The 23225-nt window shown below is 45.9% G+C and overlaps 1 protein-coding gene across 1 annotated transcript in view; it reads right to left on the bottom strand.

The window, feature by feature from the left end:
- The window catches only part of LOC139321118 (mitochondrial peptide methionine sulfoxide reductase-like), a 63989-nt gene extending 41021 nt beyond the window's left edge, over positions 1-22968 (bottom strand). The window contains 5 exon segments of the mRNA XM_070949742.1: positions 3100-3219; positions 4312-4380; positions 22677-22752; positions 22754-22863; positions 22866-22968. Of these exon segments, the coding sequence (XP_070805843.1) occupies positions 3100-3219; positions 4312-4380; positions 22677-22752; positions 22754-22863; positions 22866-22968 (478 nt within the window).
- Positions 22969-23225: the final 257 nt, after the last annotated feature.

Genomic DNA, 23225 nt, shown 5'->3' with positions numbered 1-23225 from the left:
CTTGCATGCTGGCCTGCTGCATGCATGGTTGCTTGGTTCCCAATGGGCCACAGATTGGTACCAGGCTGTGGATCGGATGGTTGGGTGGTGGGATTCAAATAATTTAACAACTGGTTCACTCAGGATCAGGTTGTCAGCGTTTCACCACTGACATAGAAAGGAAGATAAGCTCTGGACTTTTGCCTGCTAAATCCCTTTGAAGCTCGGTCTCCGTGGAAATGAAGGGGGAGGGGGGACATTCCTGTGAAATGACGAGACAAGAAGTCAGGAGAATGACTTGGAAGATAGCCAATGAGAAGCAGAGAATTGGGGATCGGAAAGGGAAGGATTGGGGGGCAAAAGGTCAGTCTTGTCCACATCGAGTCATGATCCGGTTGCTGTGCTCGAATAAAGAGAAGATTTCCTTAAAGATTGGCAGTTTGGAAATTCATTTATTTTGAGATAGCATCAAAGTCTGACACAGGTTGGCTGTCGTGAGAGGCACGGCCCACCCCCATCCTCCAACTCAGTCACACATGCGGGACGAGCCTCCCGCAATAGCCAGCCTGACCCTGGGTGAACTGGTTGTTAAATTACCCTCCCACCCACTATCAAAGTGGATCCTGGGCAATGGAGAAATGGGCAACGGAGCGGCTGGCATGAGGGGAGGAGGAAGAGCAGGGAGAAGAAAGAGAGAAAGCAGCGTTCTCCTTCCCTCTCACTGGCCACTCCGTTGCCCGTTTCTGCATTGCAGCGCAGTGCCCAGGATCCACTTCGATAGCAGTGGGGGGAGGAAGATAATTTAACAACAGGTTCACCTGAACCAGTGCTAACCAGCTGAATACTACCACTGGGGATACCTGGCTTATAAGATTGGGGGGGGGGAAATCTGGCTCCCTGCTTTGTTGCCTCCAGCACCCCAATCAGTGCATCCCAGATTTTATCTAAAAATGAGACAAAGGTATGGAGATATGTGATTTGCAGATTTGACAGATTGTTTTGGAGAGTAAGGTGAGTGTGTGTGTGTATTTGTGTGTCAGCAAGCAAAGAGATTGTCCTCCAACCCCCCTTCCTTACTATTGTCTTAATACCCAGAATGTAGATGACAGATGTGGAGAACGTTTCTTTCAGACAGATCATGTTCCACACCCACATTTAAAATGCTTTTGCAGTTAAGCTGCAAAACTGTTTGCTCTGATTTCTGCGGGATCCAGATTGGGGAGGGAGGATTAACTCTGCCAATAGACGCATTTGTCTAGGGAAGGCCAGAGAAGACACAAGTCCTCTCTGAGGTTCATAAAAGGCAATGCTGCCTCTAAGGAGGTACAAAATTCGCCGATCCAGGAACTGCACAGTCTAGCTGGAGGTCCATCATCGTCCAAAGGGGAAGGGAACATTCTAGAGTTTTCCAGATCATTCTAGAATTCCCCAGAATAAAGATCTAACCTTAAATGTTAAATGAACCAATGGTTGGATAGGTACAGTACCAAAGGTTAAACTATATACAAACATAAAACCCTACCAGAATTAAAATTAACCAGGCTTAGAAGCCTAAGACTGAAAATCAGGCTTGTCAGATGTTACATCTTTTCTATCCTGCTCTACGGAGTAGAGAGTTGGTCTCTGACAGAAAACCACTTGAAGAAACTAGAAGCATTTGAAATGTGGATTTACAGATGACTGTTACGTATAAACTGGGTTAACAAAATCACAAATGAGGAGGTGACAAGCCGCCTGGGAAAGCCAAGGGAAATCATCAAAGCCATTAAAAAGCGAAAGTTAGAATATTTTGGACATGTGATGCGACACCCAGAAAAATACGGCATCCTTCACTTTTTTTTTTTTAATTTGATTTATATGCCACCCTTTTCCGGAGACTCAGGGCAGTTTACAATGCATTAAGCACTTAATCCTCCAGGGAACGATTGAAGGCAAATTAGGTCCAGGTAGAAGAAGAACATCATGGCTTCAAAACCTAAGGGACTGGTTTGGACAAAACTCAGCAGCCCTTTTTCATACGGCTGTTGACAAAATAGGATGGCCAACATGATCGCCAACGTCCGATGATGGATATGACACAACAAGAAGGCTTAGAATAACACGCTAAGCATGATTATTGTGTGACTCAAATGTAACCGCTAGGTTTGTACAAAAAATTGTGTGGACAAACTCAATATGAGGTCATCAAACGATGTAGCTGCTTTAAGAAGCAGCAATAGCAATAGCACTTAGACTTACAGTATATACGCTTCACAGTCCTTTCTAAGCGATTTACAGAGTAAGCATATTGCCCCCAACAACGTGTTGGGTAGTAGGTGATGCCATCCTATAAACTCAGCAACATATTTTTTTTTGGAACTAAATCCAAAGTTTTGCACAAGCCTGGTTTGAAACTGACTGGGTGAAACGTGCAGTGTCACACAACCACACCGGCAGGGGTGAAATGTAAAATTTGTTATTACTGGTTCCGTGGGCGTGGCTTGGTGGGGGTGGGGGTGTAATGTGACTGGGTGGGCATGGCCAACTTTTTTTTTTTTTAACTTTTCAAAGCATTTTTTCTAATGCTTTGAAAAGCCTCAGCCGATCAGGCAACTCAGCTGGGATCATCAAAGACTTTTCAAAGCATTTTTTTTACCACCTCTTCGGCCAAGAGGTTGCAGAAAAAAAATGCTTTGAAAAGCCTCTGACGATCCCAGCTGAGCCGCACGATCATCAGAGGCTTTTTTTTTTTTTTTTACTTTTAAAAACATTTTTTTGGCAGAAGAGGTTGTAGAAAAAATGCTTTTAAAAGTAAAAAAAAAAAAGCGTCTCTGATCATCGTGCGGCTCAGCTGGGCATGGTGGTGGTGGGGGGCCGCAGGGATTTTTGCTACCGGTTCTCCGAACCACCCACCGCCATCGCTACCAGATCGGGCGATCCGGTCCGAGCCGGGAGCATTTCACCCCTGCACACCGGTATAAAGTTGAAAATCAGAAAACCCAGGCAAGTGAGTCTCAACTTATTTTCTTTTGTTTCAACTGGAGAGAAAGTAAAGGCCGTGAGTCTCGTATGTACAAGCCCTCCGATCTCTTCCACGGAGAATGGGAGATTCCACTCAGAATTCTTCTCCAGAAGACTTACCGTTGCGGACCTCTTGGTAGGTAGGATTGGGGGTGAAGCCTCCTGAGAATCCCACCTGTGTGGAGAAGACCCCCGACAGTCCCCAAAACATTTTTTCTGCTCCCCAGAAACATCCCATGCCTGTGAAGGAAGCAAAGAAAAAGAAAAGCCATCTTAATAAGTGAATCATGAAGATGTTCTATGTCAGAGGTGTCTAACCTCAGCAACCTTAAGACTTGGGGACTTCAACTCCCAGAATTCCCCAGCCAGGCATGTAACAGCAAGGCATCAGCTACATTATTTCTCTGTTGCTGGTTCCAGAAATTTTACTTCCTCATTAAAATTAGAATCCAGGATCAGAACCCCAAGTGGCTAATGAAATATGGGGGCATTTTATAAAATCAGTGTTGGTGGAAGGCAAAGGGAATAAACCTACTCAAGAATATATGTTGTTTTGGAGGGGATAAGGGCACAATTGAAACATATTGTACAACTTTTAATTGTTATAGATGAACAAATATAAGGGGGGAAATGGTCTCGGGGGGGGGAAGGAGTACACTGTAACATTTGTTTTGTTTTGTTTCCTTTTTCTTTCTTTTTTTGTATTTAGATGTATATGTATTATGTTTCTATTATTTGTATTTTTTTTTAAAGAAAAAAGAACCCCAAGTGGCAGGGAAAGGGGCATACCGTATTTTTCGGAGTATAAGACGTACCTTTATCCCCCTAAAAGGGGGTGAAAATTTGGGTGTGTCTTATATACCAAATGTAGCCCCACCCACCCACTGGCCCCCACCCTTTGGCCTCTGCCTCCCAGCAATTTACCTCCTTGCAGCAAGCAGTAAGAAGAAACAGCCCATTTCAGCTTCAGCACAGCCTAATTAGCACAAGTTGATTGTCCCTTGGATCAGCCTCCCGACTCTCAGCTGTTTCAGGCTGCAGGGATTGCCATTGCCTATTGCTGCGTGGGCCTCTGCTGCTTGCCGCAAGGAGGTAAATTGCTGGGAGCAGTTTTTTTTTCTTGTGCTGATCAAGCTATGCTGAAAACGAAAATGAAAGTAAAGCAGGCTGTTTGCTGTTTGCTGCAACGAGGCAAAATTGCTGGGAGGCAGAGGCAGATTTCTTTTTCTTGTTTTCCTCACCAAAAGAGGGAGTTGCGTCTTATAGTCTGGAGCATCTTATACTCTGAAAAATATGGTAATTAAATCTGGCCATGAACAAATCATCACTCACCAAATATTGCCATTTGCATTCCTTTGGGAAATGGGGGATATGTTGGATTGTTATTGACGGCATGGACAGCTGCAAAAAAAAAAAACCAGGGAAAGAAAAATCATCAGAGGTAGTCTCACTTAATGACCATTCATTCAGTGACTGTGGAAACGGCATTGAACAAGAAACTTATGCCCATCCTCCAAATTGCAGCCTTCACAGGGTCTCTGCAATCTTGTGACTGTGATTTGGGTGCCTAGCAACCAGCTCATCACGATGACACTTGCAGCTTCCCATAGTCACGTGACTTGGGACCTTGATTGCCAGATTCCCACAAGCAAAGTCAATGGGGAAGCGGGCAGGAGGTCACAAGTTGTGATCGTGCGAGGTCCTCGCTTAACGACAGCAACTGGGACTGCTGAAACTGTCACCACTAAGTGGGGCAGTCATGTGACATTGCAGTTTATAACCGCATTGCTTAGCAACAAGGTTTTGCCCCGTCTTATGACCTTTCTTGCCACAGTTGTTAAGGGAATCGAGGCAATTAAGGTAGCAACACGGTTGCTAAGTGAATTTGGCTTCCCCCATTGACTTTGCTTCTCAGAAGGTCACAAAAGGTGGATCGCGTGACAACCGTCATAAATGCCACATGATCACATGACCACGGCCATCAGTGTGAAAAAAATGGTCATAAATCACTTTTTTTGAGTGCTGTTGTAACTTGGAATGGTCACTAAACGAAAGGGTTGTAAGTCAAGGATTTCTTGAGTGAACTGAGTTTTGCCCCATTTTATGACCTTTCTTGCCACAGTTGTTAAGTACATCACTGCAGTTGTTAAGTTAGCCACTGTATTGCTAAGTGAATGTGGCTTCCTCGTGCTTGTCAGAAGCTCGCAAAAAGTAATTGGATGATCCTAGGACACTGCAACCATCATAAATACATGCCAGTTGCCAAGCGCCCAAATTTTGAACACATGCAACAGTCGTAAGTGTGATAAGTCACTTTTTTCCAGTGCTATTGTGCCTTCGAACGGTCACTAAACGAATGGCTGTAAGTTGAGAGCCGCCTGTATTATATGGGGAAAGGCGTCAAAGCAATCTTTATATTATCAAAACCAGACATAATGTTGGCAGCTCACTCATCCTTTCATCAAGGTGAAGGAGCATAACGATCAAACCAATATTTGCTGTTTGCTTCTGATATGATACACTGATGGAAATCATTTATTAGGAATTAAGCTTTGTTATTGGCTTCTGCTTATATTATTGTATACCCGTGATGGCGAACCTATGGCACGGGTGCCACAGGTGGCACACGGAGCCATATCTGTGGGCACGCGAGCGTTGGCCTACACTGCTCCAGCATGCATATGCGCGCCAGCCAGCTTATTTTCGGGCCTTCCGGACCGACCTGAAGTCGGGAAATGGGCTGTTTCCGGCCTCCGGAGGGCTTCCCGGGTGGGGGATGGAAGGCCGTTTTCGCCCTCCCCAGGCTCCAAGAAAGCCTCTGGAGCCTGGGGAGGGCAGAAAACGGGCCTACCGTGTCCACCGTGCCATCACGTGCCAAAAGTGGGGATAGCACAGGAGGGAGTCACGCACGCATGTGCGGGGGGTGGGGCGCATTGAATTATGGGTATGGGCACACGCATGCGTGACCCCCCCCCCACATGATCCCCACTTTTGGCACGCGACAGCAAAAAGGTTAGCCATCACTGTTGTATACTGTCAGAAATTACCATACTTTGCAGAGTATAAGACACACTTCCCCCCCCCCAAAAGAGGGTGGAAATGTTGGTGTGTCTTATACACTGAATAGAGCCAATTTTGGCCTTCCGAAACCCCACCCCGTGTATCCCGTTTTTGCCAAAATCAGGCCTGTTTTTCACAAAAACGGGATGCACAGAGGGTTTGGGAGGCCTGCAGAGTGCTCCTGGGGACTGGGAAGGGCAAAAACTGGACATGCGGGGGTCAAAAACTTTTTTTCTTGTTTTCCTCTTCGAAATATTAATGTGTCTTATATTCCGGTGTGTCTTATAGTCTGAAAAATACGGTAGTTGTTAGGAACTAATTCTAGCTCAGTAAATTGTAGCCTTGATACTGGCAGTGGTGGTATTCAGCCAGTTCTATCCGGTTCGAGTGAACCAGTAGCAGCGGCTGCGGGAGACTCCGCCCACCCACCCGGACGTCATCATGTCCCGTTTTTGACACTCTGTGCATGCACGGAAGGCTCTGCGCATGCACGGAAGGCACGCGTGGAGGGCACACGCTTAAATTTGCAAACCAATAGCAAAGATAAGTGAATACCAACTCTGGATACTGGTTAGCATTAGTACAAAGTTTGTTATCTTGCTTCTGTGTCTCGCTTCTGTTCTTGGCTTCAAAGCTAGGCACATCCTTGAAAATATAGAAGAAACTGTAACCCAGGAATATCAGGCCCCATAGATAAAGGAACCAGAGTAGGGAGTTTTCCTGCCTCATAGATTCTGAATCCTGAAATCATTCTGCTGAATAAACAACTTGGCCAGGGAGGGAAACCACCCCTACACAAGGCTATAGGAAATCTCCATAAATAAGGTGGACAGAGACAGGGGCCTGAACAAAGAACGCTTTAAAGACCACATTGGTAAGGAACCTTTGTCTCTGATTGGGTAAACTTTGTTTCTAACGGCATAAAATGTATATAATACTCGGAGCCACTCTCACAGGGGTGTGGCTATTCCTTACATGCATTTTGTCTGTATGTTTTGGATATAGTTTTGTCACCCAGCCTGTTTACTTTGGCCATAAATAAAAAAGCTGTTATTTTCTGAAAGCCTCATCTCGAGTCTCACTCTCTTTGGCATCTCAGCGGCTCAGGGAAACTTCTAGGACCTTACAAAGGTTATTTCCTCATTCTCTTACAGCATCCCACCCAACATCTGGAGAGCCCTCTAAATAACAGTTTAAGTAGGGCAATATAGATTATCCGTGTATCTATCTGTCTCTCTGTGCCTCATACACACACACACACAAACACTGCATTATCAGAGATTGAGAGGATCTATCGATTGCAATAGTAAAGTGACTTTGTATAAAAAGGTGCAAGAATGTATATCTCTTATTTACCAGATATGTATTTTATTCCTGTACTTTCTTGTATTGTTGAAACTGAAACTCCAAATCAAACTTCACATTATCCCAAAGCAGTGTTTCTGAACCTTCAGCAATTTTAAGATGGGTAGACTTCAGCTCCCAGAATTCCTCTGCCACCTCGGGTCAGAGAATGACAGTTAGAAAGATCAATGAAGTTTACCTGCTAGCCTACAGTAATGGCCAAAATTGTGGAAACCTTTTGGGAAAAGTGTATTTTTGAGATTTGATGGCTAATAACACCACTTTTTTTGGAGTTTCAAGATAATCCTATTCCACTGCTGGAATGGCCTGGGAATAGCCCAGAGTCCTTAACCCAATTGAAAATCTATGGAGCCGACTAAAGAAACTTCTTAGTCAGAAGCGACCCAGCAATAAAATCCAGTTAATAGAAGCCATCATTCAATCTTGGTTTTACATTATAACAGCTGCAGAACTAAAAGACTTGGTTCACTCCATGGGAAGACGTTGTAAGGCCGTCATTCATGCTAAAGGTTACCCAAGTAAGGATTTACTGACATGGTGATAATTTTTGTGTATCTCGTTTTTTCTACGTGATTCACTTTTAGTTTTTATACTGTAACTGCTATTCTAATAGCAAATCCTTCATAAATGTTTTTGCATTACATTCTTGATTAAATTATCTTTCCATTGATATATAATTTTAAGGTATTATTCCCCAAAAAAGTGGTGTTGTTAGCTAGTTTTAGAAAATACACTTTTTCCAAAAGGTTTCCACAACTTTGGCCACTACTGTACTTTTGCCATAAATTGGTTCTGGAAGGAAAACAATTAAATTATTTTAACTCCACAACTTTCTTCTCAAGAAATCTTGCTCAAGAGAACCCCGTGAGAACAGTAGAGCTTGGAAAAGAGTTACTTTCAGGCTAGGTGAATGACCAGACAACCGGACATGAAATCTTTCTATGAATTTGTTCAAGGCTTCTTTTAAAATACTACAGGGACCATTGCTGTATCTGACGGCAGCAGCTTCTACAATTTAAGTCCATCTTATGTAAAAAGTGTTTTGTTTTGTTTTTTGGTTATACCTTTAGAGATGACTCTGAGTTCTAACGGGAGAATAATATCTACCTGTATTTTCCACATCATGTACAGGGAATCTTCATTTAGCAACTGTCTTGTTTAACAACTGTTTGCCATTGTAATGGGGCTGACAAAGTCATCTTATGACCAGTCCTTTTATTGATGAACTTTTGCAGGTCTGTAAAGCTGAAGTAAGATCATAAGCACAGTGGTGGTTTCATTTAGTGACTGCTTTGCTTAACGACAAAGTTGCTGGTCCCAACTGCGGTCACTAAACGAGGACTACCTGTATACATACCTTTATTTGAGTTTCTTGCTGACTACCTTGGCTCTAAGCTACAAATAATGCAGTCTTTCCTTTAACCCCTACAATAATTTCTGTTGCCTCTGCCTCCATCTTAGAATATGTTTTTTTTTAAAAGGATATTTCCCCTTCTTTTAGCTATACTGCATTAGATCAGATCTCTGCTTGTGTTTCTTCTATACCTACAACTTCAAAACGGAGCCTGCCAGCTGCAGTGTCAAATATTGCAGCCTGCATCCTGAAACATTTTCTCATTTCTATTCAGATTTTTTAAAAAAAAACAAAAACCTTCACTTTACTTAAGGAATTAATTTTCAGAAACCCAGGCAAATTCAGGCTGAAGCATGGTATCTCCCACCTGGGTGTGCCGATGGTCCTGAGATGTGTTTTTTAAAAAATACAATGACCAAAACATCACAGACGTCGACTGGGGGGGCACCCCAGGAAAAATAGGAGCACCCAAGCATAAACCTGGCTCATTTGCTTCCAATCCTTATTTAAGTTCAGCGAGACTGTAATTTCTTTTGTCTCCCTGGAGTCTCACACCTACGAAGGCAGCTGAGGCTTCAAAGTGAGCAGCACGGCGAAGATCCTAGCAGGAAATTCCTTCTTTTTCCTAGGTCCATCTTAGAGCAAACAGCATCCTGTCCAAGCTTCCTTCAGGCAGGAGCTCCTGGCCAGCTTTAACCCATCTTTCGCACCACACCCACCAAAGGCAGTTAGAAAAAGCTGGCAATCCTGAACCAGCTTCAGTTCTGCCTCACCTTCTTAAGCCTCTGGATGCCCAGGACCAAAGACCAGATGCCGAAGGGTATCAGCAAGGTAGAGGCAGCCCCACGGTGGGCCAAAAGGAGCCATCTCAAGAGAACAGACGCACGGCTACTATCCAACATGCCGTACGGTTTGAGAAAGGAGACACGACAAAGCACGGATCGACTCTTGACTGTTTTTTTTTCCCAAAGAGAGGCTAAAAGCTACACACCCACCCCTAAAAAACACACCCACGCCGACCCTACACCCCGTGCCAACCCCGTTCTCATGGACTTCGTATGCAAATGTTTCCAGCTTTGGCATCCTTCTGAAAACTAAACCAGACAAAGGAATCACAGCTGGCCCAGAGGTTTTCCTTACCTGTTCTGGGACTACCTGCCTCCAAGGTTGAAGGGGTCCCCTGTGAAAAAGTCACATCGGGAATCCAGGGGCCCCCTAACCAATATCAAAAAAGAAGTCCAAAGGCACCACCGGAGGCCCGTTTGGATCCGTTCGACGATTCCCTGCCAAGGTGGGGAGGCAGCTTGGCAGCTGGCAGCCAATTCCTCTCCCTCCTTCCCCCTTCTTCCAGGCAAGATAGCAGTCAACATTATTTCCTTGGCCCAGATTCAAATCAATCAGCACAGGAAGTCCTGCGTTCCCTAAACGCAACTCTCTTGCATTTGGTACTCATGTGCTACATAATGAACATCCAATAACCACAAGAAAAGGAGAAGGGGGGGGGGGGGAAATCAAAGGAAAAGATGGAAGCAATTTGCCATATTAAAAGAAAACAAACAGGTGCCCAGATCAAGGATCTGCGATTCATTCTGTTCCCCTAAACCTCCACTCCCCCGCCTCCGCTTTTCAGCATTTCTCTTCCGAAATATACATTACCATGTGCGTGTTCGCCCAGCTTTCTATGGCATCTCTGCCAAGCAACCTTGGCAAACCTCCAGCCTGTGCCAGTTTTATTTTCTCCCTCCCTCTCTCCCTCTGTCTCACGGCTTCCTTGCCAACCTTCATCCCAACAGCCGTGATCCTTTCTTTCTCTCTCTCTCTCTCTCTCTCTCTCTCTCTCTCTCTCTCTCTCTAACCCTTTGCTGCTTGTCGGAACCCAGAAACGGAGCCAAAAACGAGAGACAAAATGTTGAACGATATAAACGTTCATAGATACTACTGTACTTTTATTTTCCTCCCCACCACCCAAAAAAAAAAAAGGATGAATAAGGGGGAAGAGGAAAGGAGAAAGAACAGAGCCCAAATAAAAGCTTACCCCCTTGGGTAGGCGATTCTTGGTTCCCTTCGGGATTAGGACCCGCTCGGGTTTTTTGGATGCCCGCCTTGTCCCCTCTGACTGCAGGAGGCTCAGGGATACCAGGAAGGGGATGGAGTAGGTCAGACAATACATGCCCAGGAGGCTACTGTCGGAAGGCTGGAGTTTTTCCTCTCCAAATGGTGCCAGGTTCTGCCCACCCTTCTGCCATCAAAAGAATGGGCAGCGTAACAACCCGTTGTTTTTTTTTATATGGCATCAGCTTGCCGAGGTACAATGCATCATGGGACAGGGAGGAAGAAAGGAGGAGGGAGAAAGAGGAAGAAGGGAACAAATTTACCTTTAGAGATGCCAATTCCCTTTCATTATTTTTTTTTTTAAACCAACACCCGTGTTCGACATTAGCTGAGAAAACGAGCAGGAGAAACTTGATTCTCCAAATAGCTCAGAGAAAAAACTGGCTCTTCAAATCATTGCGTGCTATTTATTTATTTATTTATTTATTTATTTTATTGGTTCGATTTATATGCCACCTTTCTCCGGAGACTCTGGGCGGCTTACAATGCGTTAAGCAATAGCCTTCATACTTTTGTATATACCTGCTTAGTAGGGTTTTCGGGGGCCCCCTAAGCGGTGTTCTATTTTATACAAAGTCAGCTTATTGCCCCCACAATCCGGGTCCTCATTTTACCTACCTCGGAAGGATGGAAGGCTGAGTCAACTTTGAGCCTGGTGAGATTTGAACTTGCAGTAATTGCAGGCAGCTGGCAGCTAAGTGCTACTTAACACCACTTTAGTCCGCTGCACCACCAAGATTCCCCAAGGTGAGAGAACGGAGTCCTCGGTCACCACTGTTAAGCAAATCATCAGGGGTCACTAAGCGAGGATCTCACATGACCACGACTCCTTGATTTTGCTTGTCGAAAGCCAGCGGAGAAAGTCACAAATTGTGATCGTATGATATTGCAATGGTCAGTTACTGGCAGGGGTGGGCTTCAAAAATTTTAGCAAGGGGTTCTCTGCCCAGTTGCTGGGTGGGTGTGGCCATGGTGGGCATGGCCTAGTCTGCCTCCTGCACCACGGTGGGTGGGGGGGCATTTTTGCCCACCCCGGGCTCTGGAGGCTTTCCTCGAGCCTCCAGGAGGACGAAAACGGCCTCCCCGGGCTCTAGAGGCCCTCGTTCCCAAAGTTCCAGTAGGCCCGTTTTTGCCTTCCCCGAGCCTCTGTGCGCACCCTGCACTTACCTGCATCCAAAACAGACCACGTCCGGACTCCTGGGAGGGGAGGGGTGGGTGTGGCCAGCCAGGAGTGGGATTTGGGGGTTCTCCGAACTGCACAGAATCTTAACTAGAAGGTCTCCCGAACCCCAAGCAGCCCACCCCTGGTTACTGGGCACCTGAATGGCGATCAAGTAACCATGGGGGCTGCAATGGCCAGAATTCTGAGGACCGGTTGTATCACTTATTCAGAACGGTTGCAAGTTCAGTCGCTCAACATGTGGCCATTACCTGAGGAGGACCATCTGTAACAGGGTGGATTTGATTTAAATCGAGTCGATTTAAATCATGATTTAAATCATGATTTAAATCACTAGTAAAAAGACTTGATTTAAATCAACTCGATTTAAATCATAATTTTTAAAGAGCAACTGTCATCTCTGCTACTCCTTTGACCCACTGTTGACTCACTGATAGTCCCAGTGTTGCAGAATATACAGCCTCATGCTACATAACTAAGCTCCATTTCATGCTGAATAAACTAAATTATTTATGTATCTTAAATAGAAAACTATCTTACGATAGATTTTTACCCCAAAAGTTTTTTATTAAAATAAATTCGATAAAAATCAAAAAAATCCGATTTAAATAAAAAAAATCCGATTTTTTTGATTTTTTTAAAAAAATCATTGATTTTTATCCACCCTGATCTGTAATGTAAAATCTGAAATAAGAGTGGGTGTTTCAAAAACCCCAAATGTCAAAATGTTCACCAACTACAGTTGACTGCAAAAAACAAGACCCAACAAAAACATTTTAAGTTTTGGCTTACAGCCAACAATTTGTACTCTCCTGCACTAAAACAGTGTCGCATTATGCATTCCAGATAGTTGCCGTTTGCCAATGTACATTGTACAAATCAAAAAACCCATTCCTTCTAATAAAACTTATATTTCAAGATTTCCACTCCTCTGGAAGATTAAAAAATGAACCTCCCTTCATAAACTAGGAGTGAACCTCTGCTCACACTTGCAGCTTTTGGGTTTTTTTTTTTTCTTTCATATGAACTAGGAAATTTTCTATTAACTCTCATATTCCAATAGCATTCAAGCTGGGACATTATATTCAAGGGATGGTCTTGGTTTATTAACCCAACATTAAACTCATTTTAATAGTCCAGATTACTCAGGAAATACCGTGATTTCTTGGCTCAGATGAAATAGGAATTCATTTCAGTTATTGCTAACGGCATTACCCCCAATTCTCTATGAAGTTTCTTCCAACACTGCACTGAAAGGAGAAAAAAACTAGAAATCAACAGAAATCAACTTGGAACAAGTTTTATCAAATGGAAGACCGCCATGCTGAACAGAATCAATCAAGGATGCTCATTGGTGTAGGACTTGATAAATTGCCTATTTCACTGCATGCACAGGGACTACATTTCCCATGCGAATATTAAATGCCTAGCAGACAATAACACACTACAAGTAGAAAGTAGTATGTTATTGTCTGATGACAGCTAGATCAATTAATCAGTGGAATGACTTGCCTCCAGAAGCTGTGGGTGCTCCAACACTGGAAGTTTTTAAGAAGAGATTGGACAACCATTTGTCTGAAAAGGGTATAGGGTGTCCTGCCTGAACAGGAAGCTGGACTAGAACAAGAGTCATCAACCTTTCAGATCTCAGGGACCATTAAGTTCATAATTTTAAATCCCACGGGCCACTAATATGATCTGCCTAATGTCTGGGTGGGCGTGGCTAGGTGGTCATGTGACTGGGTGGGCGTCACCAACTCGATGTCACTCACGTCAAGGGGTGCATCACCGGCCTCTACTCACCCCTCCCGTCCCAGCCACTCCTCCCCTGCCTGCCCGGGCCCCTTAGGGCCCCAACAGGAAGCAGTTGTTGAAGCTAAGCAACCACCACGAGAAAGAGTTGGCTAAACAGCTGGCTCAGTTCAAATTGGATCTGACTGAGAAGGAGGCTCAGCAGAAGCACCTCACTGAGGACTACGAGCATAGGATTTCCAAGCAGTGGGAAGACTTGCGGGAGTGCAAGGCCAGGTACTGGCGCCTGGAGGCTTGGCGGACTGAGATGGTCAGCCAGTTCCAGGCCATGAGGCAGTCCCACTGGAATAAGGCCCTCTGGCTCTTCGCCACCAGCGGCGCTTCCCTCCAGCCTTCACCCAAAGCCCTGCACCAGGAGGTTGAAGCAGACACCAAGTCGGAATTCCCCCCCCCCACCCGGACAAAAAGACCTCTGCAGCAACACAAACGTTCATTGCACGTATCCGGCCCAGGGGCCGTAGTTTGAGGACCCTTGATTTAGTGCAGTATAAAAAATGCAAATATTTTTTCTGCAGACCACCAAAATTTTCTCCCAGACCATCAGTTGGTGACCGCTGGACTAGAAGACCTCCAAGGTCCCTTCCAACTCTGTTATTCTCTTACTGCCTAAAACAAATTGTATTGAAGTAATCCTCAACTTAACAAGCCGTTCATTTAGTTACCATTCTAAGTTAGAACGGCTTTGAAAAAAGTGGCTTACGACCGTTTTTCACACTTACGACCATTGAAGCATCCCCATGATCACGTGATCAAAATTCGGACTCTTGCCAACTGACTCATGTTTATGACGGTTGCAGTGTCCTGGGGGGAGGGGAGTCATGTGATCCTTTTGCGACCTGACAAGCAAAGTCAACGGGGAAGCCAGATTCGCTTAACCGTGTTTACTAACTTAACAATGGCAGTGATTCACTTAACAACGGGGCCAAAAAAGGTCATAAAATGGGGCAAAACTCACTGAACAATTGTCTTGCTTAGCAACAGAAATGTGGGGCTCTGCTGGGGTCGTAAATCAAGGATTACCTGTAGTGACTTGCATAAAAGGTTGAAAAACCCAAGTTTGACAAACACTGAATGAGTGCCTATCAGGAAGTATTCTTCTCCCAATAATAGTGCATTATGAAAATTCACAACAAGAGAATTTCCCCGTCTGGCTGTTATACCAGCTCCCTCCTGGCTAGGGGTGAAATGTAAAATTTGTTACTACCGGTTCTGTGGGCATGGCTTGGGGGGGGGGTAATGTGACTGGGTGGGCGTGGCCAACTTTTTTTGTTTTAACTTTTCAAAGCATTTTTTCTAATGCTTTGAAAAGCCTCTGCCGATCAGGCAACTCAGCTGGGATCGTCAGAGAGGCTTTTTAAAAAATGCTTTGAAAAGCCTCTCTGATGATCAGGCAACTCAGCTGGGATCATCAGAGACTTTTCAAAGTGTTCTTTTTACCACCTCTTCGGCCAAGAGGTTGCAGAAAAGAATGCTTTGAAAAGCCTTTGACGATCCCAGCTGAGCCGCGCGATCATCAGAGGCTTTTTTTTTTACTTTTAAAAGCATTTTTTCATCGGAAGAGGTTGTAGAAAAAATGCTTTTAAAAGTAAAAAAAAAAAAAGCCTCTGATGATCGTGCGGCTCAGCTGGGCATGGTGGAGAGGGGGGGACCCGCAGAGATTTTTGCTACCGGTTCTCTGAACCATCCGCCGCCATCGCTACCGGATTGGGTGATCCAGTCCGAACCAGGAGCATTTCACCCCTGCTCCTGGTCATATCCCTCGTGGCCAGCAAATTGTGGGAAACGAAGAACATATTCGTTCCGAACGAAGAACAATTGGTATTGGTCTTCAGAGACAGCTTTGGAGTTTTCTGAAAACTACCCTATCTTCCTAAGTTGTTTGCTTTGAAACAAAAGTGTTTGCTTGGTCACCTTAAGCTTAGGGCAGGGGCCTGCAACCTTAAACACTCAAAGAGCCATTTGGACCCATTTCCCACAGAAAAGAAAACACCGGGAGCCACAAAACCTGGGTGGGTGTGGCCAACTCGACATCAGTCACTTCCACCAGTCACATGACCCACCCACTCCCCAGCTATGCCTACCCAGCAGGTCATTAGGGCAGAGAACCGGTTAAAAAACACCAGGAACCACAAAACCCTTTTGACATCTCTCTCTCCCTCCCTCCCTCCCTCCTCCCTCTCTCTCCCCCCTCCTCTCTGTATCTCTCTGTCTCTGCCCTGGTCACTTCTCCATCCCCTGCCATCGCCCTTACCTTCTCAGGCCAGGCGAGGAGGGACTGGGAGGGGAGGGACAGGGACAGGGACAGGGACAGCTAGTGGTGGGCTCACTCGACAGGGAGCCACAAGAGAGGACCCAAAGAGCCACATGTGGCTCCGGAGCCACAGGTTGCTGACACCTGGCTTAGGACATGCTGGCTCAGGAATTCTGGGGGTTGAAGTCCACAATTCCTAAAGGGGCCATCATTTCCCACCTCTGCCTTAGGAGAAACGTTTTATCAGAAGCATGGGACAGCTATACAACTCCCAAACCATGCTATATTTGTGTACCAGAGACAAATTACTTGTGTGTCCCATCACACTTGGCCAATAAAGAATTCTATATTTGTTCTTCCAAGGTTTGCTTCAGTCTATTTTGCTTTGCTGTTTGTTTAAATAATGTTTTTTTTATTTTCAATGATTTGCTGATAGAGCATTTTTTTTTTTAAAGTATTACTGGGGGCAGATAAGATTATTATTAGAATAATCAGAGACCATTATTTCTAGATACATTAACTATCGGTAACTGCAGTGAATGTTGATTCCTCTTTTTAGCAAAGAGTAACTAGGATTACGTTCTCTTCTGGCCATTATCTACTAGTCAAAATCCAATCTGGGTTCCCCAAGACAAATGGCCTAAAACTATTTCTTAGGTTCCTTTAACTTAAGTTGATCCATCCTCATGGTTGAACTGGTAAAAGAACGTCAAAGGAGTTTACAAAAAGAAGAAAGTCTGCCAACCTAAAATAATTTCCCAGAGCAATTGTTTCCCTTTAAAGGACAGGGTAAGAGTAATACGATTGGAAACTTGTAATTTATTTGATTTAAAAACCGTCAGGCCTCCAAACCAAGAATGACACATGGTGATTCTTCCAAGCTAAGTTTCTTATTGTTGCTCACCTGTGGACAGAATCTTGCCAGACTAAACACTCCAGCATCTGCATCTACCAAATACTGTGGGAACTATTAAGGAGGGACTGTCCTCACCCTCATGTCAGAAGAGACCTGAGCCAACAAGATTCTTATTTTTAGAGCCCATTATGGCCATATCCATGCCTAGCATCTTCCTTTAGATCAGGGGTCAGCAACCTGCGGCTCTGGAGCCACATGTGGCTCTTTCATCCCTCTGCTACGGCACCCTGTCACTCAAAATATGTGTCACAACCACCAATGTGCAACACCTGCCGGCACGCGATTTATTGAGCTTTTCAACTCCCGGTAGGCCAACCACGGATAAATCCAAGAAAAGAAAAGTTTCAGAAGAAAACAGAACATTTAATTCAACTACATATGCTAGTTTTGTGGCTGCTCAAGAAATAGTCAGGCACGGGAAGGGTTTTTGTGGCTCCCGGTGTTTTCTTTTCTGTGGGAAACGGGTCCAAATGGCTCTTTGAGTGCTTAAGGTTGTTACAGACCCCTGCTTTAGATTAAAGCCATGATCAAGATACCATCCCCCTCCAATTGATGGGCACGCCATTGCTACAAATAAACTCAGCATAAGACAGTTGGTTCCTCACACAGCCAAGAAATGGCCCCCAACAAATGCCCAGCCTTTCATTGTCCCCAACTCCTCCGTGTCCTGGTGCTCCTGTCTCATGGTCATAACTGTGCTTGCCATGTTTCGGGAATCATCTTGTTCCAAATGGGGAGACAGCAGAAGACGAGGGGGAGGGGAGGAAGGCTGCCAGGCATCCCTCCAAGTCTTTTATTCCTCCGTCTCCTAGCAACAGTATCCCGTTGCCATGGAAAGTGCTGTATGCCCCCATCCCAATCGGCACACGGGGAGCAGCTAGGGTATCATTCCAGAGCATTGGCTCTTGGCACATGTTCAGAATGTAAACAGAGATGACTCGGGGTCAGGAAGAACAGCTGGGAAATCAGCAAACCACAGACGTTCACACACACCATATTGTACACCCAGCCCTCATTCCTGAGCAAGAGGCTGCCAACTGCAGAGGGAATGCAGAGGCAGGAAGAGCACTTTCCAAGATTCAGTGGCTGCAAAATGCATGCTGTACTCTCCGAGGATCAAGTCTCTAACCCAGAAACCTGGCAGCTTTAAGTCTTGTGGACTTCCACTCCCAGAATTCTCCAGCCAGCATAGCTGGGAGTTGAAGTCCACAAGTCTTAAAGCTGCCAAGTTTGAAGACCTCTGCTCTAACCTTTCAGATGGGGTGGGGAGGAGGAGGAGGAGGAGGAGGAGGAGGAGGAGGAGGAGGAGGAGGAGGAGGAGGAGAGCAAATAACTCAATTTGGCTTCCAAAGCCCAGGGGTGGAACAGCTTTTTCCAAAGTCAGCATCTTCACTCCTACCAGGCATACCTGCCTACACTCAAGGCCAGAAGTAATGGCATTTTATGTTTTATTTATTTCACAATATTTATACAGGTAGTCCCCGGCTTAGGACCACAATCAGGGGTGGGTTGCTGGAGGTTCGCAGGGGTTCGGGAGAACCTCTAGCTAAGATTCTGTGCAGTTCGGAGAACCCCCAAATCCCACTCCTGGCTGGCCCCGCCCACCCTTCCCCTCCCAGGAGTCCCCACACGGCCTGTTTTGGATGCAGGTAAGTGCAGGATGCGCACAGAGGCTTGGGGAGGGTGAAAAATGGGCCTTCCAGAAGTTCAGGAAGGCCAGAAATGGGCCCAGAGCCTGGGGAGGCCGTTTTCCTCCTCCCGGAGGCTTGAGAAAAGCCTCCGGAGCCCGGGGAGGGCAACTTCCCCCCCCCCATGGTGCAGGAGGCTGACTAGGCCATGCCCACCATGGCCATGCCCACCCAGCAACCGGGCAGCGAACCCCTTGCTAAAATTTTTGAAACCCACCCCTGACCACAATTGAGCTCAGAATTTCTGTTGTTAAATGAGGCCGTTGTTAATGTCAACCGCCAGGGAAATCAGGAGATTCAGCCAGTTCAAACCAGTATAAAGATTTATTGCAAGCTTAAACTCTACAACAGGGATCCCCAACCCCTGGTCCATGGATCAGCACCGGACCACGGCATGCCAGAAACTGGTCTGCGAAAACAAACGAAGCTCCATCCATGGGATGAAGGTGGCACACGAAACCATGCCCCATCTGGTCCATCGAAAAACCTCTCTCCATAGAACATGTCCCTAGTGCCCAAAAGGTTGGGGGACGCTGCTCTACAAGAATCTGAACTACTAACAGGCAAGGGAAATTAGCGGGAGATAAGAGTAGAAGGAATTCAAGGTGGACTGGACTTAGATCTCTTGTGGGCACAAAGGGACTCATGACTGATGGCGCATTTGACCCCTCCCTCGGGCTCAGCCTGGCCATCTCCTACAGTTAAGTGGGTTAACACCAATTTTACGACCCGTTTTCCCATGGTTGTTAAGTGAACCATGCAGCCTTTAAACGAATCCAGCTTTCCCCATTGACTTGGCTTGCTGGAAGCCAGCTTGGATGGTTATAAATGGCGACCCACTGACCCCAGGATGCTACAACCATCGCAAATACATGGCTGGATGGCCAGCAATCAAATTTTGGATCTCATGTCCATGGGGAAGCTATGTCAGTTGTAAGTGTGAGTACTGGCTCACAGTCACATTTCCCAGTGCCGTTGTAACTTTTAACGGTCACTAAATGAATGGTTGTAAGTTGAGGGTTACTGGTACACTGCCCTAATCCATTTCCACTGGGCAGTACAGAATAGCACCATATGCAATAAAATCACGGTTTGGACTGGCAAGGATGGACCATATTTTTTTGGCTGAGCGCCAAAGAATTGAGGCCTTTGAACTCTGGTGCTGGAGAAGATTCCTGCGAGTCCCTTGGACTGCAAGGCAATCAAAGCGGTCAGTCCTAGAGGAGATCAACCCTGACTGCTCTTTAGAAGGCCAGATCCTGAAGATGAAACTCAAATACTTTGGCCACCTAATGAGAAGAAAGGACTCACTGGAGAAGAGCCTAATGCTGGGAACAACTGAGGGCAAAAGAAGAAGGGGACGGCAGAGAACGAGGTGGCTGGATGGAGTCACTGAAGTCGGTGTGAGTTTAAATGGACTCCAGAGGATGGTAGAGGACAGGAAGGCCTGGAGCAGGAGTTGGCAACATTAAACACTCAAAGAGCCACAAAGGTCCTAACCGGAAACCCCCATTCAATTCTGGAGCCGACCGGAAGTCCAGTTCCCCCACCATAGAGTCTCCTCCTAGCATGACGTCCTTTTTCCTCTATCTGTCCTAACTGAAAGCTCCAGAGCCTCGAGTTGCTGACCCCTGGCCTGGAGGAACGTTGTCCATGGGGTCACGATGGGTCGGACACGACTTCACCACTAACAACAATGTTTTGGGGGGAAGGTTTGTGGACAGAATCAGGAATGTTTCTTTTTCTCAGACGTTTGGGATCAACTCTTTACTGCTCTCTTCATTGTGCTTGATCCACTGAGAGCTTCTCTTGTAAAGTTTTTGTTTCATGAACATATCTGGCAGTGATATTCAGTTTCTCCTGGTGGTTGAGAGGTGAGGATCTCAGTTAAGAAAGAAAAAAAGGATTAGATGTCTGGAGCCACCCCTAAGGTTGTGTATTGTTGAGCTGTCCTGTTGGAAGATCTAACCAAAATGGAGTAACTTTTCCAACCTGTACGGAACAACATAAATTCCCAGACTTACAAAAGTATAAAATATTTGACTTAGTACAAATAGTCCTCGACTTGTAACAGTTTGTTTAGTGACCATTCAGTTACAATGTCACTGAAAAAGGTTGCATTATGACCATTTTTCACACTTACGACCATTGCAGCATCTCCATGGTCACGTGATCAAAATTCAGATGCTTGGCAACTGGTTCATATTTATGGCCTTTGCTGTGTCCCGGAGTTATGTGATCAGCTTTTGTGACCCTTTGAGAAGCAAAGTCAATGGGGAATCCAGATTCACTGAACAACAAGTGTTGCTAATTTAACTACAGTGATTCACTTAACAACTGTGACAAGAAAGACGGCAAAATGGAGCAAAATTCACTTAACAAGTATCTCACTTAGCAACAGAAATTTTGGGCTCGGTTGTGGTTGTAAATTGAGGATTAACTGAATATCACAGGTAGTCCTCTACTTACGACCAAAATTGAGCCCAATCACTGTAGTTAAATTAGCAGCACGGTCCTTAATCTGCCTTCCCCATTGACTTTGCTTATCAAAGGGTTACAAAATATACTACCTGTATCATAAAATGCTGTTTGTAAAGGAATAAATGAATGGATCTTGGGGTGGGGGTGGGGGAACTAAAACCTTTTCTTGGGAGGATTTTTTTTTTTCCTAGTTAGCTTACCTCCCACTAGGTCTACTCTAATCCCTTTCAAAGTCACCTTGTTCTCTGGAATGTAGAAGGGAGCTGCAAGGCAAAAGGGAAGAAAAATTCATGCCTGCCAATGGACAGACCAAAGTTCAAAGATCGGCCGTCAACCTGTTTTGCATAAACGTGTAAAGGTCTTAGGATAACTGGCTGAAGTTATCAACACTCTTGAAGTCAACTCGGAACTGCCCGTTGCTTTTCCAAGACGGGCACACAAGGAACTGAAACTTACACACTCCGCCAACGTCCGTTTTAAGGGCGTACATTTTTTTTTTAATTTGATTTATATGCCGCCCTTCTCCGGAGACTCAGGGCAGCTTACAATGTGCTCAGCAATAGCCTTCATCCTTTTGTATATTTATACAAAGTCAGCTTATTGCCCCCACAAACTGGGTCCTCATTTTACCTACCTTAGAAAAGATGGAAGGCTGAGTCAATCTTGAGCCTTGGCGAGATTCGAACCTGCAGTAATTGCAGGCAGCTGGTCTTAATAACCAGCTTAATAACAGGGTGCCTTAGACCACTGTACTACCAAGGCTCTTTATTTTGGGGGGGGCGTTGTCCCGTTCCGTTCTTTACGGGAGGAGGGAGTTTTGGAGGAGACCAGGGAAGGAAAACAGGCTGACGATCACAGTTATCGTTTTGCTGAGCAAAACAAACAAACGAACAAAAAACAAAAACAAAAACCGGGGAACAGCCCCCAGAAATCGCTCCCCCTTTGCTCCCTTCGCTGCCAAGTGCTCGGTTCTCCACGTTGGTGGAGTTTGTAAGTTTCGGTTCCTTCTGCGCCTCGCTTGGGAAAAGCAACTGGCAGTTCCGAATTGACTTCAGGCGTGTTGATAGCTTCAGGGTTAACGATCATAAGACCTTTACACGTTTATGAAAAACACACTGACGATCCGATCTTGATTGGGACTTCGGTCTCTCTGTGCGCGGACACGAGCCGGGGCTGCTCAAAGAGCGGCAGGCGAGGCAAACTGCGCATCTTTGCAGGTAGGAACACCCCCCCCCCACCCATCCCACACCCCAGGCTCCCTAAAACCAGCGAACCGATCTAAGTGCACGCATTTTACTCTACGCATAGCCAGCTCCGCCTCGGTTTTGCAACTCTGCTGAAGTTCAATTCCCATCGTTCCCTGCTCAGCAAAGGACGATGGGAATTGAAGTCCACCAGAGCTCTCAAGCACCATGCCCGGGAGGCTCCAACTCCTCCACGCGGGTCCCTGCCACGCGTGGCCCATCTCCGCGGGGTACCTTGCACTACGATGGCTTCAGATCTGCCCGGCGGAGCTTCGTCCCGGCTCGGCATCTCCATTTTCCCTGGCATCGCGGCGCCCGCGACCCTTGAAGAAGCCGCCCACCGTCCACGGATGACCCTTCCACCACTTTTGCAAAGCCAGCGTGCTGCGCGGGCCAGCTGGAGTGGGCGGGGGACGAGGGGAGGGCGTGACGTAGGCTCTTGGGGGGCGGGGCTGTTGGCCTTTGCAGGGCGGGAGGTTGGTGATGGGAAATGCCAGGAGTAAGGAAGCTTGCGCAGTGTTGGCATCCAGGTGGCATTCCGACGCACGTATAACTCCCCCGTGGGTTCGCTTCTCCCACGCGGCTCCTTGTGTCAACCTGCGTAAGACTGGGGGTGCGCCTAGCATCTTGGCTACTTGCAAAGCTCAGTTGCTCCACTTTAGGCAAGGAGAGGCTTCCGGTTGCAAACTTATAGTAGGTCACCTCAGCATGAAGTCCCAGTTGATAGAATAGACTTCTTTTATTTTTATTGGCCAAGGGTGATTGGACACACAAGGAATTGGA

Source organism: Pituophis catenifer, unplaced genomic scaffold (assembly GCF_029215685.1).
Source record: "Pituophis catenifer annectens isolate HBS135680 unplaced genomic scaffold, rPitCat1.0.hap2 SCAF_9, whole genome shotgun sequence".
Classification (NCBI taxonomy): domain Eukaryota; kingdom Metazoa; phylum Chordata; class Lepidosauria; order Squamata; family Colubridae; genus Pituophis; species Pituophis catenifer.
The sequence above is the reverse complement of the archived record's forward strand: the minus strand, read 5'-3'. Positions and strand labels throughout refer to the sequence as shown.